The sequence below is a fragment of the Polypterus senegalus genome, chromosome 15 (assembly GCF_016835505.1).
Source record: "Polypterus senegalus isolate Bchr_013 chromosome 15, ASM1683550v1, whole genome shotgun sequence".
NCBI lineage: Eukaryota > Metazoa > Chordata > Cladistia > Polypteriformes > Polypteridae > Polypterus > Polypterus senegalus.
The window spans coordinates 127,503,731-127,521,216 of record NC_053168.1 but is presented as its reverse complement, the minus strand read 5'-3'; the positions used below and the strand labels follow the sequence as shown (position 1 = coordinate 127,521,216).

General features: G+C 43.7%; 1 protein-coding gene across 1 annotated transcript in view; it reads left to right on the top strand.

Moving 5' to 3' along the window:
• The window catches only part of csmd3b (CUB and Sushi multiple domains 3b), a 1,150,768-nt gene that overhangs the window by 616,094 nt on the left and 517,188 nt on the right, over positions 1 to 17,486 (top strand). The window contains 1 exon segment of the mRNA XM_039737543.1: positions 8,148 to 8,260. Within this exon segment, the coding sequence (XP_039593477.1) occupies positions 8,148 to 8,260 (113 nt within the window).

Below are 17,486 nucleotides of genomic sequence, written 5' to 3'. Positions count from 1 at the left end.
CGTGGAGAACACTGATTACTCACTTTCAGAAGATTGTTTTGATCGAGTGACTTTCAGGGTTTTATGGAGGCTTTCATCAATCTTGTTTTTTTATGTTGGCATGACGGATGATTTGTCTTTGTGACGCACAATGAACTTATCTTCTTTAAAAAAAAAAAAAATACAGTAGATATAACAAAAAAGAATCAAACCAGCAAGCAAACACCGGTGATCCTGAAAGAATGATGGAGGATGCAAACCCAAGGAGAGAGCATTAAGAAGAGCAGATAAACACAGTGTCAGGTCGTGTATGGTGGAGTGGTTGGCATTTTGGCTTTAGAGCTTCAGAAGTCTTGGGTCCCAGCTGGGTCAATGTCTGCATGGCCTTTCCTCCCTCTGTGAGGGGTTACAGTGACGGAGATTAGGCTGATTAGGCTTAATCTTAACCCGTCTGGCGTGTTTGTGTGAGTCAGCTTACCCTAATGGTGGGTTGATATTCTGTTCTGGGTCTAAAGTATAAACTTCAAGCCTGTCATGTTGCCAAAAATTCAGAAGATGGCATTGCTTTAGAACATTTGAACAATCTGGACCAAGGACAGGCTATTCCTCTCTCTGGTTTTCTATCACACAGAGAACCACAGATACATGGAATAAATGACCAAGTGGTGTGGTAGACAGGAGGACAATAGGGGCCTTCAGAGCTCAACTTGATGTTATTTTGAAGAATGAAGTGGACGGGACTGGCGAACTTAGATTCTCATCTAGACTGTCTGAATGTCGAACAATGGCAACTCCAGACTACAAGCCAAGGTATCTTATGAAGCCATGAAACCCACCTGAGGAATCACAAACACCTGTGACGCCAATCATCCCAAATGTTGCGGTGCCCTAAATTGGGTTGGGATCACCTAGAACAAGTGTTGTCATTTCAAAATGTATGCAAGTCTGCAATGTGCACTGAATGGTTTGATTTGTCATTTGTCAAATCAAGATAGGAAAAAAAAAATTGTCAGTGGTCTCCGCTTGACTTTCTCGTATGCTCAGATATGGAGATGTTTGAGGAGTAAACCACAAGGCAAGGATTATTTTTATTAATAGTATGTACATTAAAGTATCGTCAACAACAACAAGTCAAATCAAATCCAAACATACTGAACATTTACTATAAAAGTAAAGTTGAATAAATCGGACTTCCGGTTAGAAGAAATAGCCGAAAAGTTGATAGAAATCTACGTTTTGTACCGAATACTTGTATGCAAAATTTGGTTGACCAAAGTGAAAGCGTACTCAAGTGATCGTGTTTACACACTGTGAGACATGGCCAAACACCACCAGACAGACACCACAGCTTTATATAAAGCACGTTTTTATTTTCTCCTTTATACACAGTCCTGCACAGCACACTGTGCTCCTCACACCAATCACCACTCCTCCGGGCTTCTCTCTCTCTCCACGGGAGCCTTGTCCCACTCCCACTCCCGACTCTAGCTCCCAGATGGGAGGAAGGTGGGCCCTTTTATTCTCACCCAGATGTGCTCCCTCTAACGACACTTCATGGTGTTGAGGAAGTGTCGAGAGAGCACTCGGAAGCGTCTCTGGAGGCATCCTCCTCCATCTTCCCGGGTTTGGTGGAAGTAAATCATTCCCGGGACCTCTGAGACTCGGGACACCCCCTGGCGGTGGCCACTTGCCCCAACAGGTTTGAGCCTCCTCGCTCTTCTCCCGTGGTCCTCCTCTGATTCAGGGCAGTTGCCCCCTCGTGGCCTGGAGGACGTACATGCCGCCTCCCGGTCCTTCCAGGCGTCCAGGCCAGGTCGCAGCCCCAGCGACTCACCACAACACACACAGACATAATTCCATAAATGGTATTTTCGGACTCTAGGAGGTCTAAAACGTCAAGATTGACCAAAATCTCAAAATTGAATTTTTTGGACGTTTCCAATACTTTCCCTATGAGAAAGTTAATCGGACTCGGAGACAGAGGGAGAGGTTAGGAGCCTGTGCTGATACAGAGCATCGCCGTACCCACCACATGACCAACCATCTCAAGATCCCAGAGTAGGACCCGAGTGCAGCCGTGCGACGGGTTCACACCTTGGATGGAATGGAACAGCGGGAGGTTTTTTCATGGTGGCTGGAGTGCCAATTCTGCCACCAACCCCCAGGTTTTTTCCATGCAAGTTGGAGGGCTGGATGCAGATTAATGTCATACACAGGAATCGGGGAGAACAAAAATGTCAAGGTTCATCAAAATCTTGAGGTCAAATTTTTGGACAATTCCAATACTCTCCCTACTAGAAAGTTAATCGGACTCAGGGAGGTCTAAAACGTCAACATTCATCAAAATCTTGAGGTTGAGTTTTTGCACGATTCCAATACTTTCCCTACTAGAAAGTTAATCGGACTCAGGGAGGTCTAAAACGTCAACATTCATCAAAATCTCGAGGTTGAGTTTTTGGACGATTCCAATACTTTCCCTACTAGAAAGTTAATCGGACTCGGGGAGGTCTAAAACGTCGACATTCATCAAAATCTCGAGGTTGAGTTTTTGGACGATTCCAATACTTTCCCTATGCTTTGTAAATGAGAACGTAAAAATGTGTCTTTGTCCCAAACATTACGGGACGCACTGTCCATCCAGTGTATTCCAAGCCTCGCAGCAGACAAAATACAAGACACATAACATCGCAATATTCCAATAATACAAAAGTGCAAAGACCAGCATGGGCTGTGGAGTAAACTAATTGGCATCTCCTCCATCTCTTCTATGGGCAGAGTCAGGCCTCAAAACTTCATCCACATCACACATCACGACGCGGACAATTTGCTTGCGTGTCGGACCCACCCTTGAATCGACTGAAAGCGTACAGTAAACGTTCACATTGGCACTGGAGACGTGTAATATGAAAGTGGGGCAGCTTACCTGTTGTCTCGTCTGTGTGGAGATTCTCAGGTGGCTCGACACGCCTTGCAGTCTCTGCCACTGCCATCCCATGAGACAATACATTGGGTACCAATGTGGCACATAGTTCATCTGACATTAACTCTCTGGCACCCCTGGTCCTCGTTGTCTCGTTTCTTTAGGGTGTCTTCCATGAAATCTCTCCCTCTCATTGTTTTGGGTCCATTGTTCCAAAAAACATTGACATACTTTGGCCCTTTTTATATTCTCAAGTTCTGTTGGGTGAGTGAGATGTTTCTGATGATTAGGGTTGACACCTGGATAAAGGAGTGCAGGTTGTGATGACCTGAGGTAAGCATTTCGATTGCTGCTGTTTACTGCATGGGCACAGGGTGAAACATGAGAGCTCTTGTTAATAGAATTTAGACGGATGGCAAATGTGGGGAAAAAGAAGTGGATTGTGTTTGTTATTGCAAACATGTTGATCTTCTGAGAGCTGAAGTAAGGCTCAAGGGGATTTTGTCAGTTGAGCCAGTTTTAGTGTGTTAGCAAAAAATAAATAAATAAAAATGTAGTTTTTGCAGTTTTGGTGCCCCCTAGTGTCAAAGATCTGTCACTCCGCTGCAGAAGTTCTATCCTCTCTCTGTCCCATTCTCTGGTCTGTGGTCACATAGGGTTTCATTCTCCCTCCCCAGAGGTGGGGCATAGCTGGCCGAGGGTTACAAGAGATGCCAGGTTTTCATCTTCCTTGTGTTCGTCCATTCTAAAGGCTGGGGGGTAGAAAGTGATTGAATAAATGTTTCTCCACTCCACTGGGTATCTATGTGTACCCTTAAAAAGGTCTCCAAATAAGATTTGCCAAGCTTTTGTGTGTGATGGCATGGCACCCTGTGGCGTTTCCTTTTCTAACTTGTGGTCAAAGTTATGTTCCTCGTTACCCTGTAATAAGAACAGAAAATTCAGCACGCAGATGGAGAGAGATCTGTGTCAATGTTTTCAATACATTATGAGGTGCTCTTCCATGGCAATAACGTGTTTTTAGCAGTCAGGGATGGTTTCAAAAGAAACCTAGAATTCCCACCAGTCGGGTCATCTGTATTTGCCGGAACTTTAATTTTTTTAGCTCCTCCGACATGAGCTATTGTGGGCGGGCTTGAGCAATGAATCACACTGATTGGTTCGAACACAAGCATGGGTGTCGTCTTACAATTCTGCTAGTCATCTGGACTTTAGAGAGTAATCATTGAAGACGAAGCGCCGCACTTCATAACTGCCTCCCTGGTGCACCAAGCAATGCACCGCATTGAAGCAATTCATCTAGCAGGTGAGGTCATGATCTCTTTGAAGCAATGAGGTTTTGGAGAGGTATGTGAACTCCTGAACACACCTCACTTAGCATTACTCTTCTTTGTGTGTCACATATTTTGCATCAACGGTTACAATTCCTGCTGTGTGGTGGGACCCCAAGTGGCCCAATGCCTACATCATACAGGAACTCGTAGGTCGGAAAACGCCTACTGTTTTTCAAATACATCCATCCATTTACTGAGCCCATGTAATCCAACTTTAGCAATGTATGGGAGGAGTTTGCCCTATGATGGCCTGGCATCCTTCCTGTTTTATGCTCCATGTTGCACCAATGGGTTCCAGGGACTCATGTGTCCAACCTACAATAAGTTGGTTTTAGAAAATGAATGAATTAATGTTCAAAACATAGGGTACCCAAACTGAGAAAGATCTTGAATTATCCATCCATCCATCTCTTATCAAGTCTGGTTAATTTAATTCAGGTTTGCAAGGGTCAAAGTCGATCCCAGCAGCACTGTGCAGAAAGCAGGAACCAGCCCTTTATGGGACACCCGTCCATCACTGGGGGACCCTTAAGAACACATTCTATGATCCTTGCTTGTAAAAATATCGATGAACCAGAACTAAAGTGTTGGCAGAATTCTTCTTCTTCTCAAAAAGAGGTATACGCATGCAAGCTCATGGTCCATGGAAGTGCCTGCAATACATCAAAATGCTACAAATAAAGCCCTGTGACGTGGTGAACAGAAGACAGCTAGTGTGTGCCTCCCTCGTCTGTCTTCGGCTGTGACCAGTGTCTCCATTACACGTCTCCCGGCGCCCCGGCTGTATTGTGTGATGCTGCGTCTTGAGTGATTGGTGACACCCGAGTGCGGCTCGGTCTATTCGGACTTGATTATTATTCCGCTGTCTCTTTTGCCGCTCCTGCACTAATCAGGCCGAGGACGGACTGCATACGTGCATTGATTTGCCGCTCTTTCAAACTGCAGGGCTATTAATTGCATTCTCACTTGCATTTTAACCAGACGCATTGAGCCAGTTAAGCTGAGAGATCTACAAACCTAAGGGAGATTGAATTTGTAAGTCTTTGTGTGAGATGAAGGGAAAGAATTACCAAATTACAATAACAATACCAATAAGTCTAAACCTATTTAAACTGTGACTTTTTGTCACACGCTTCCTAGAACATAAAAACATCAGAAAGGCTGAAAGTAAACAAAGAGGGCGACGAAGTCCCCGTTGGTCTTCCAGTATAGCGGCTTATTGATCCGAGAATCCCATCGAGCCATTTTTTGAAGCATCCCAATGAGTCAGGCTCAAAAACTTCCATGGATAGTTCATGCAGGCTCATTGGTGTGCCATTCCTCAGCAGGTCTGATGTCTTCTATGAGCAAGCGTGGCTGCAGGGGTGGTCCCCACCTCACACACATGATGTTGAGAACATAAATTGGGTTAAGGGGGCTTCAGAATATCTTGCATATCACTTTCCTTTACCAGTACACACAGTACAAATATGCAGCGCCTTAACAACGTATTCGGACCCCTTCAATTTTTTTACATTTTGCAATACTGCAGCCCTGTGATAGAATCATTTTATTTTTTTCACATTAAGCAACACTCAACACCTCAGACAAAATTGGGCCTGATGCTGCAGCGCAAAAAAGGTCTACTTTTTCTCGCCATTGGCGCTTGTGCATTCAACACTCGCCGTTCATGCGCACTCGGACCGACCAAGGAGCCTTAATTGCTTACGACGCAACCAGCCAGCCTTTATTGAACATGAATAATAATAACGACGTCGTATCGTAACAACTCGAGATTAACATCAGACTATGTAGCGTCAACATTCAATAGCCATTGTCTGAAAAGTGCACTTAATGCAGAAAACTTAACAATGAAATACGCAGAATTTCACAATTCTCTTACGAAACAGAGTAAGAAAAAATGAATTTCCAGAGACATTGGGTCAAAATGACTCATTTCAGGCTCTTGAGGGTAAAAATTTGTCCACGATTTCAATTTCATAATAGACCAGAATCCTGTCGAGGATTTAAAAAATTCTAAACATCCAGGTTTTAGTTTTACCTTTACGGATAACCATTTAAATAGCCATCGATTTTTACTGTACAACTAACTTTCAAGATGAAAAATTTACTACGTGGCACTCACCGAACAATAATAAAGTGGCAAGAATCCCCAAGATATTGCAAAAAATGCCGCTAACTGTTTAACGTAAAATCGATAGCATTAACTTGAAATCTTCGGTTAACAATAAACACAACGACGTTATAGTTACGTCACAGCGCCAAGAACTCAGACTCCAAATTTCATTCTAAGAATTATTTTGAGGTTAATATAGCCAAGGAAAACTGTTCAGCTTCCGGAAAATTCTCGTCTGTTTTTATCTGGGCCTATTTCAGGAACGGGCCTAATGCGGCAGCATCAGTAGCACCCACCTTAATCCGGCCCTGCATAATGACAAAGCGAAAGCAGAATTATAGACATTTCTGCAGGTGTCTAAATGTCTATTGACACAAGGATTCAGACCCCCGTTTTTTGCACACGCACTTCGCACAGCCACCCAGCAGGCAGCGGTGTTAGAGCTCGGAAAACAAAATGCAAGCGAGTTACACATCCTGGATTACAAGAACCTATCAAAGCCATCAACAATTAGACAGAAGTTTGTCGTTCCTCAGACGCCTCTCGGACATATTGAGGGAGTCGACGGTTCTGATGAAGGTGGGCAACTCACTCCACCAGCTTGGAGCTCCACGTGAAAAGAGTCTGGATGGAGATTTAAAACCACACAGAGGTGGCACCAGCAGACCTGAGTGGCTGAGAATGAGCATGGGACCTCACGAGCGTCTCCTTAATATACACGCTGACCCATTGACTGCTCTGTTTTCAAGTATACTGACATTCTGTCTTAACGTTCATCACTTCATTTCAAATAAAAACTCCTTTGTCCTTTATGTTCATTATGGCCTTGGGCCCAACCCTGGCAGATTGTAGACTGTTTAGACAGCGGAGTTCCTTTCAGTTTTGCCACCAGACAAAAACTAAATCCTCCTCTACCAGGTTGCCCTTTGGTTCTATCATTCGGGATCATGTGACCAAAAAATAGAGCCCTTTCTGCTACTTCTGGAGACCTCATAGGCCATCTTGACCTCCCTGGTTGACCAACAGGTCTCTCCTGCAAAGAAAAGAGACCAAGCTTGAGGTCTGTATTCCTTAATGGGATCTGCGTGACTTGACTCGATTCTTTTACGGAACGGGACTAAAATTTAAAACTTATGTTGGCAAGTAGAATTTAGTCATCTGATTTTGAAAGGGAAGTCGGAGCATTGATGAGCATCTGGGAAAATTCTTGAAAATGGTAAGTGTTTGTAATGGCAATAATGAGTGGACTGACGTTCCAGCTGGGTTGGAGGACGGTCTTTCGCTCAGCTGGGTAGCCACTATGGAAGGACGGCACAAGTGGCGGGATATCACAGATGGTCCAGAGTGGAATGGAACTTTAGATGAACACGGGAGAAAGCGGATGGGAATGGGAGGAAACGGGATAGAATTTGAGCCTTTGAGAGTGGGATGAAACTACGGCGGGAGTGGGACTGAAAAATCAGTTCTGTGCGGCCCACACTACTTGAATGTAGAGGTTTTCTTGGTGCTGACATGGCGATGGAGTGAATTGTGACACTTAGTAAATTGATTTAAATTGATTACAGTGATTGAAATTAGGAAAGAAAAAGCCTTAAACTGTACATCATCAGGTCATTAAATGATGGGTCCCTGGGCTGAACAGGACACTTTTGACACTCTCAATATATTGATACTGTACAAGTCACAGGACAGAAAACAACACGGCTTATTTCTTTAGTGCCCCCTACAGTCAGCTGAAAATGAGCATTATTATAAGAGCGTTTCACTCATATGTATTGTTTTCTTTTTTCTGCTCCAGGTTATCGGGAATGAACACTCCTTCTCCCATCGTCAGCAGCAAAAATTGGCTGAGGCTGCATTTTGTAACAGATAGCAACCATCGGTACAGAGGATTCAGTGCCCAGTATCAAGGTAAATATTCTTCTTTTGTCGAACCCATGCAATGCTGTTTGTTAACGTGCAACAAGCAAATCGCACGTTAAAAATCATTCAGCGGCTACTTTGGTTCAAGGCCTACAGTGTATCTCTGCTCAGAATGAATCTCTGGACACTGGCTGTGGGACTCTTTTGCTCACTTCAGGGTTGTTCTATTTGGTGTTTCGCACGGTCAGCGCCGAATTCAGAAACGTGACGTCCCATCTGCTGTCTGGAGAAGGCGAATAAAAACTGTTCAGAGTGCTCATCACGATCTTAGAATTTGGATTCTTTTTTTTTTTTTATAATATGCACACCAAAGGTTTGGATGAAAAGTTTGCCTACCCTTACGGAATACTTCATAATGCATTTTTGTTTGGATTTTTTGTTAATATTTTTTTTTGTTGGGGGATTAATTATTTTGAAAGACTCTGGTGCAGGGTGATTATATTTTCCATGACTGAGAAAATTGGTTCAATTACAAATTCTTCTACGTCGTCCTTTGAAGGTGGTGTACACAGATTTTAGGTTTACACTCGGTGCTAACGTTGTGATCCAGTCACGACTGGACAGCACTTGAAATAGCAGGTGGTCACAAGAACGAGCTAAAGACATCAGGAAAGGTTTGGGGCAGCCACCCATATAATATTCCCTGTTTGCAAATGGGTAGAATCTTAGGAGTTGTTTACGGGTTCGAGTCCAAAACAGAACTGAGGCAGGATGTTAAAGAGAGCAGCTTTATTTGTCGAGACAGGAAGAGGGGCGGAACCAAAAGGGACATCATCAGAGGGGCTGGAAGTGACATCATCGGATGGCAAGTTAAGCCAGAAGTGACGTCATCAGGGGGTCGGAAACCGGAAGTGATGTCATTGGAGGGGCCAGAACCGTGCGGGATTTCCCTGTGGATGGTCTGCAAGGGATTAATAAAAAAAAAAAAGTCAGTGCACCTCGCCGTCCCCTGGTCCTGCGTGGAATTACCATTATTCAGGTCCTTTAGTTGCCTCCAAATCGCACGTGCGTGACAAGGTGTGAATGCATTTTGATTGGATTACTCGATCAGGGCAGATTTAATGGACAGCAGACATATGATATGATGGACCAATAATAACTTTGTGTTGTGGGTTTCTGATATCATATGGATGTACTGATTAGGCACTTGTAGCTACACAATAAAATGCTAATATCTGTGCGTATAAAGGCTGGGTGATGTATTAACCTGTTTACCGTTACATTTGTTCTCGAAAAAATTATAAAAAGTGGCTTAAAAATTCTTGTCTTTCTACTGTAAAATGTGCAAAACACCCAAAGTACGCAGTCAGAAGGGTAAAAAGCATAATAATGATGCAAATACCGTATCTGATGTCAAAAGGTGTCTCTTGTGTGCGGAATCTCAAAGTGTGGTGAATTCCACAATCCAGCGTCACGGATTCCTTGCACATTTTCTTTCCGGACTGCACTGCACATGAGCGAGTTGGATTCTGCTTCTCCTCAGTTGCTGCTATAAACTGAAATGTCGACTAATAAGACGCAGTGGATCGATCGATCGATCACCGTTGTGCCCGGTTGACGGTGGATGTGTGGCAGGGATTTGTTCAACTAACTGGCATGTGAAGTTTGCATGAGGGATACTTGTGTCAGCTTTTCGTTTGAATAACACGAATGAAACAACACTTGGGCTCCTGGAAAACGTTTGTTACGAGGTGCCATTATTACTAGGCATGTCTTCAGGTAAGATGGAGAAAGTGCGCGTGGAGCACTTGGGACTAACGCTGTCCGCACTATTTTTACGGCTCAGGTAATGCTGGGGTCTAACACTAGGAATCCTAAAAGTTCACATCGTCATTTCAGAACATCCCCGATGTATGATATCTGTGTGTTTCACCGATGACTTAGTCATAGATTACAAATAATTTGGCTGCTCTACCACTTTACTGTGGCACCAATAAAAAGAAGAAACAATCACACTTAGTTCTGTTCCATCACGGCTTGTTAGCCCTTTCTATACTGCAAGCAAGCAAAATGCTGCAGAAAAAAAATGTTGCAGACAAGTTGCCTTAACCTGGGCGGACAGTGACCCACGGTATGAGTTGGCATTTCAACAGTGGGCGGCCCGTTTTTAAGGATAGTGAGCTCCCTAAAAGAGCGAAGAGTGAGAATCCAAGGGAACTTTGTGTGCGATGAGCTGATTAGACGGCCTCTTCTCAGCCACAGGGTACCCGTGCTGCTCAATACGAAATGTAATCCCCTCATCAGTATATATAATAAACTCCATTCTTTAATTGGTTGCTCAATGGCATAGTTTTCATCACTATTTTTACGAAGGAGACAAATGACATTTCAGTGAGCTTGCTGGCTCATTACTAATAAAAGTAGCCCGGGCCTGCGGCCTGTGTTCTGAGCCCTGTTACAGGACATATTCCTACAAATTAAATATTATGGACTCGCCACCTTCACTCATCAATTCGCCTCTGTAAGAGATAACTTGGCCAATTCCCTGTCACTGTGTTAGTCCTCAGCTGCTCTGCCCCTCCATCCACTGTTATGGCTGCTGTTTGGCAGGAAATTTCTGCAAATGTTTGGAGCCAATCGTTGATTTTTATTTTTCATGGACGATGTGGTCAACCATCACCTCCACCCAGTGTGTGTGTGTGTGTCCACTTCCTCATTTGGCTTAGGTAAGATTGATCATTTTCGCTGTAGTTGCACAGTCAAATGCGATCGAGGCAGGAAGCGCTTGGTAAGGCAGGTTGCCACACATGAGGGTACTGAGGAAAGGCTAAGGAGGAACTCTTAGAGTTGCCATCAAACCCTGGAAGGTATTCACAGAAATTGGAATTATGTTTTCACACCGGGTAATAGGGGCCTATCTACCATGACTAGTAGTCAAAAAGCCAGACCGGAGCTGAGCAAAGTGCCTCAGAATGATAGGAGTCAGAGAAGAAGGTTTAATGGGAAAGAGATCGAGAGAGGAAGCAGCAGGAAAGAGAGGCTGAGTCACATGAGGATACTGAAGAAAGGCGTAGGACAAAACCTAAAGCACATGGAAGGCACAAGACATCAAGTATAAAATATTGTAAAATACATCCTATTGCCCATCTTCAACAAGTAATGTAGCTAGTGTAACAAAAACACAAACCGATTGATGTGGTTTGGGACAGAGTGGTGAACCTGTGTAACTGGATGAAATGAAAATAATCAAAAAGTCAAAGAAAATGTCAGTCTGTCTTTACAGGTGGGAGTCAAAAAGGGGCTGGTTCAAGACAGTGGGTATCTGGGCCTATGTGGCCCAGGCAGGAAGAGGTGGGTCCAGGAGGGTGGATGACAGAAGTGACACCAGAGGAAGTAAGGATGTCAATCTTTGCTTCTGCAGTTGGAGGCAGAGGAAAGGCATAAAGCATCAGCGCCACCTTCTGGTTTGGAGGGTAATTACCATCACCAGAGGCCTCAGTCTGTCTCCCATGGGCACATGCGTGACGCCCATTATACAAAAGTGGTTAAACCATGTACTAGAAAAACGTAGGAGAGTTTTAGGGTTTGTTGTACTGTCATGGGTAAAGTTTTGACTAGTGGAAGAACTGAAAAGATTTTATTTTTATTTTTTTTTTTACTTTGTGGTTGGTACCGGTTGACTTCAAACACTGCCAAGTATGCAGGAAAAGCTCCCGGTACTCCAAAGAGCAAAGCACAGAAGTGCCTTGAGTAATGGCCCCACATCAAGCACTGATGTACGGTGGGTGTACGCTTTTGATGCATATGCAATAAACGTTGCTAATTAATGGCTTAAATTGGAATGGTCACATTGATCGAGTTAAGGTGTATAATTCACTTCAAACCCCAAAATTCAATGTAGTCGACTGGCTAGAGTTGGACATGGCAGTAAATCTCACTTCTTCTTTGCTGTATCTATATGCGATTGACGTAGGCTCTCGTATGAACTGAAAGTGAGCACCATTGAGCTCTGTCACATGAAAACCCCCTAAAACAGCCTGGAGGCTTATCCCTTTGTATCTTACCAGTGCTGACTAGAACCACGTTTGTCTCGGACATTCTTCTCCTGTTAACTCCTTCAGCACGGCCATAAAGTAAGATGTCTGCAATCCTATTAATGTCCGTTCTGAGCACATGGCCGAGCTGCTGATGCAGCCTTAGATCTCCCAAGTGCACTACTGTGTCTCTCTAGTTTAGATACGTCCTGATGTCTTTGTGCTTGACCTTCTCCAGTAGATGCACATTGAGACTCTTCCTTAGGGGCCACTGCTAGGAGTTCCCCTTTCTTCTACCTGTTTTAAGGTCCAGGTTTCACTACCGGACTGAGTGACTGGTAGTAAATATCTGAAGTGTACTCCATGAATTGGATTGGGTCACTGATGAACAATGTGAGGTTCATACAATTGTAAATGACCTCTCCTGACCCTAACCTGTAGAAACGAGCTCCAGCTCAAGCACGCCTTTGCAGGACTTTGGCCAATTCTCTAATTCTACTGAATAATCAATCCCAGATAATGCTCTTCTCATTGGTAAATTTTTTCAGAAAATCTAAATTAGTAAAACAATCTGCGTAATTCAAAATGTAATTTGGGTAAGCAGAACAAAGCTTGTTGGTACAACTTACCCTGATGGCAGAAGACACCTGAGCCTCAGAGATATCCATAAACAGAACCTTGTTTCCATGACGACTATAATCCTTCCTATCACTCAGCATTGATTCTTTCCCTCATAATTATGTATAACAAAGTCAAATTTAGTCATTTTATTCTCCGCTGACATGTTACATTATGAAGCTCGAATTTGTAGAAGCTTCTTCCTCCAATATTTGCCAGGCTTGATTTTACAAAGTCATACATTTACAGGATTGATTTAGGATATATTTGTAATAATTTCCTTGGTTTTACAGCTTGCAGAGCCATTTTTCCCCCCGTCATGCTACTAAAGTCTTCAGTGTTAAAACTACTCAATCGTGCACAATCACACAAGTGACTCTTCTTCTTATTTTCTCTTAAACGAAGTATAGGGAAAGTATTGAAACTGTTCAAAAATTTGATATCGGGATTTTGATGAATCTCAGCCGTTTCAGGTCTCCCACACTTTCTCTTATACGAACTGTAGGGAACGTAATGAAATCATCCAAAAATTCCATTTCGAGATTTTGATGAATCTCAACGTTTTTGAAAATCCAAAAATACAACTTTTGGAGTTTTGCCTATGTGTGTTTGTGTGTAAAGACGATAACTTGAGTTCGCTTTCACTTAGCTCAACTAAATTTTGCATGCAAGTATTTGGTACAAAGCGTAGATTTCTATCAACTTTTGAGAGAACCTTTTACTCATGCAGTCCTATTTATTCAACTTTACTTTCATAATAATTGTTCAATATATTATTAATTTGATTTGATTCGTTGTTGATGGTTCTTTAATGTAAATAATATAAAAATAAAACCATTGTTGGGCTGGCGCCCTGCCCAGGGTTTGTTTCCAGCCTTGCGCCCTGTGTTGGCTGGGATTGGCTTCAGCAGACCCCTGTGTCCCTGTAGTTCGGATATAGCGGGTCGGATAATGGATGGATGGATATAACCATTGTCTTGTGTTTTTTCTCCTTAAATATCCATCCACATGTCTGAGTATACGAGAAAGTCGAGGGGAGACCACTCCCGATTTTTTTTTAGTTAGATGAACACTTTCCTCCTGATGAGCCTTTGTTGGGATTTGCTTGTTCATACTTATATGGATATCTTGATAATATTTTAATCATTGAATTTAATGCAAAAGGGTTACGTAAAGGCCCTGTCACGTTAGACGACTTTTCCAGCTATTTTCAGTTGTAGCCTTCATTTCTATAACCTTAGCAAGTCGGGGGTAGTCGGTGGCACACTACACGGTCGACCTTCAGAGTTGACTGCCATATCGAGTAACTCACTCCAACAAGTCCACGACTCACCCTGACATAATCAAACAAGTTTAGTTGTAGGGGCGGACTCTGTGTGCTTGACAGATGACAACCAATGAATGTTCATCCACAAGTGCAATGCACTTAGTGCTGTGACGTGAAGGGAGGACCAGAGCAGAAACCCGTCTGTCTGATGTCTCGTCTTTTACTTACCCCAACAGAATGGAAAAAGAGGGCCAGGGCCAAGGCTGCAGTTGAACTCTGGGTACCTGTTAACCCTTCATACGGTACCAGCTCCAGCAGGCAGTACAGTATTGGCTGTCAGATAAAGGGGTGCTAGAAACGTGTCATGCTGTCATATCCTATATATATCCTAGGGATATTTGGTTGTACACAGTGGCCCACCTCCACCAAGACGACTGCATTACGTATTGAAGAGAAAATCGATCAAATTTTGGTACTCACATTTACCAAAGGTGCTGAAAGTGATCTCCTTGTGCGTCAATACATCTCTGTGCCCATTTCAGCATGTTCATGTGCCCTCTTTGCACTCTTGGTGGAAGCAGGCCACTTTTTCCGGGGGGCATTCTGTATAAACTGATGTAATCAGCAACCGTGGTTGACAAGTCTTACATACCCAACAACAAGAAGTCATGTAATGTGACATCGGCTTTAGGGTTACATTGCTGTATCTCATGGCGTGGGTCTTCTCATGTCTTCTTGCTTCTTCTTTTTCCTGCTTCTCCTTTGTCCTCCTCCTCCTTCCTCAAATTTATTACTCTTTTCAAAAGAACCCACTCAGTTCAAGAAATGCAGATGTTATTAGGAATAGGTGGTGAGTAATTTTAATAAACAAGGAGACAACGAAAAAGAGTTAGGGTTCCATCAAGACACCTCACTTAATGCCCTGATGATGTGTAGTGATCCACTCGTTGTGGCGTTCTCAATGTCTCAGTGGGGTTACCTCCATATGTCACTAAGGCAAGTCTGTCAATGAACTCCAACTTCCCGTTGTGGTGTTGGTTTCACCTCTCAGAGACCAGTAGAGACAGAATTGTGGCGATCGTACCAGGAGTGACACCCAGTTGTCCTCCAGTGGCTTCTCCTCCATTCTAGATTAATGCATTAATTCTGATGTATCACTCCCACCGTCCCCACAAAAGAATCCAAATTTCTTGCCATGCGACACTCCCAAGGCTCAAGTGTCTGACAAAACAAATCTTCACCCTCCATTTATCCATCAAGGTCCTGGTCATGGGGGCTGCAGTCCAAACAATGATGCCCAGAAGGCCCTTTTCCCCGTCACTTCCTGCAACTCCTCCAGGGGAATACTGAGGCACTCCCAGGCCAGTCAAGAGATGTAATCTCTCTAGCATGCCCCTGGCTCTGCCCCGTGGTCTCCTTCTGGTAGGACATGCTCTAGTCAGATGCCTAGATCTCCTCCACTGGTTCTGTTGATGTGTCCTCACCCTACCCCTGAGGCTGAGCCCAGACACCCTGAGAAGGAAATTCATAACTGCTTCATTTATCCATGATCTTGTTCTTCAGTCACTACCTACGACTTTTGGCAAAAAATGGGGGTAGAAACGTAGATCGACTGCTAAATTGAGAGCTTCACTTTTTGGCTTAGTTCCCTTCTCACCATACCTGACCAGTACAATGTCCGCATGACTATGAACGCTGCTCCGAGCCATCTGTCATTCTCCCATTCCCTTTTTTTTTTTTGGACAGGATGGGATACCACCAAACTTCATCAGCCGGTGAAAAACTTTCTCAGACACAGTAGAACCAAGACAAGGCCCACATTTGAACCCGGCACCTTGGAGCTTGGAGGACCGTGACCTTCAACTTGGAGGTGCTGATCATCCTACATGGCTACAAACTGTCCCATTGCATGTCTATGGCCAGAGTCCCATGAAGGCAAGAGGATCACATCACCCACAGAAAGCAGAGATCCTGTGATCCTGAAGCCACCGAACTGGCCACTCTCCACTTGTTGGCTGTGCCCAGAAATTCTGTCCGTAAAAATTATGAAGAGAATGGCAAAGGGCAGCCGTAGTGGAGTTCCTCACGCACCGGGAGTGAGTCTGACTTTCGCTCCATTTGCACAGGGAGCCTGTAACACATGGCCCGTTACTCCATATTTTTGAAGCACCCCCTGATTTAGGACACACTGAGGGACACGAACATATGCCGCCTTTTCAAAGTCCACAAAGCTCATGTAGGCTGGTTTGGCCCATTTTCTATCTTGACATATTTTTTCTGTTCTCCCAACATGCAATTGTTAGTGTTTACTAGTGTTAGGGATTGCTAGAATTGAGAAGTCTAACTCTTCCGCTTAAGGAGTCCACACAGAGAAAATGAAAATTGCGCCCACTAAGTCTTTCCAGTCTTACTTCTCGGCCATTGAGGTCACAAGGCATACTGATCTCTGACAGTTAAAACATGAAACCCAATCTCCTTCACGACCCCCCGTTTGGTCGTAATACAAACTCTCAGGTCATCGATATTCTCATCTAAAGAAGACCCCCACAGAACTAACTCTGAGCCCCTTTCGGCTCCCCTTTAAGTTTTAGAGCTTTGCAAACAGGAGTGGTGTGAGCTCTCTGCGTTTACCCCAAATTCCCTGAAGAGACGCCAACCCCGATGTTACATGTTGTCATTTGGCGTTGTCACGAGATACAGCTCCTCTTCTTGGCGGCGCCCTTCGGTTTGTTTACGGACGCATCTCCTAATTGGATTAAACAGCTGTGTGCGCTGAAAGAACGGAAAAAAAAAAAAAAAGAAGTAAATAAAACTCTGACTTTGTCTCCGCCGATTTTTACCCTCCACTAACTTTGGCAGGTTCTTTTTTGTTGCTTTTTCTCCCTTTCTGGTAATTAAATCTACAGCTTTGGCTTTTCTTCTGTCACATTCTTTAAGTATTTAAATAAAATAAAATAAAATAACACTCCTGCACTGGGAATCAGCTCTGCAGTGATCATCCCTTATCATTTTTCTAACAAGCACCGGGAATTCACAAAGGGAATTTGTCATTGAAAGGAGTCGCAAATGCACTCGAGCCGATATCAACAGCGCACAACTTGCATTTTAGTTTTGTAACGAATGCAGCAGCAGGAGAACAACCCCGTACACCTGCCTTTGGGGGGCTTCTCTTACTCTTCATGTCTGCCACTGGCTTTCCTTGCACTGTTTTGTTTTTTTCCTTTCCGTATGTGCCAAGTTCTACAGGCGGGTAAAAAGGAACGTTGGCAAAGAGGTTAGGGCTCCGAAGAAGAAACAACCGTTAGGCAGTGGAAGGTTGAATTAAATTTCATTTTGGATGGTCTGACGGTGAAAA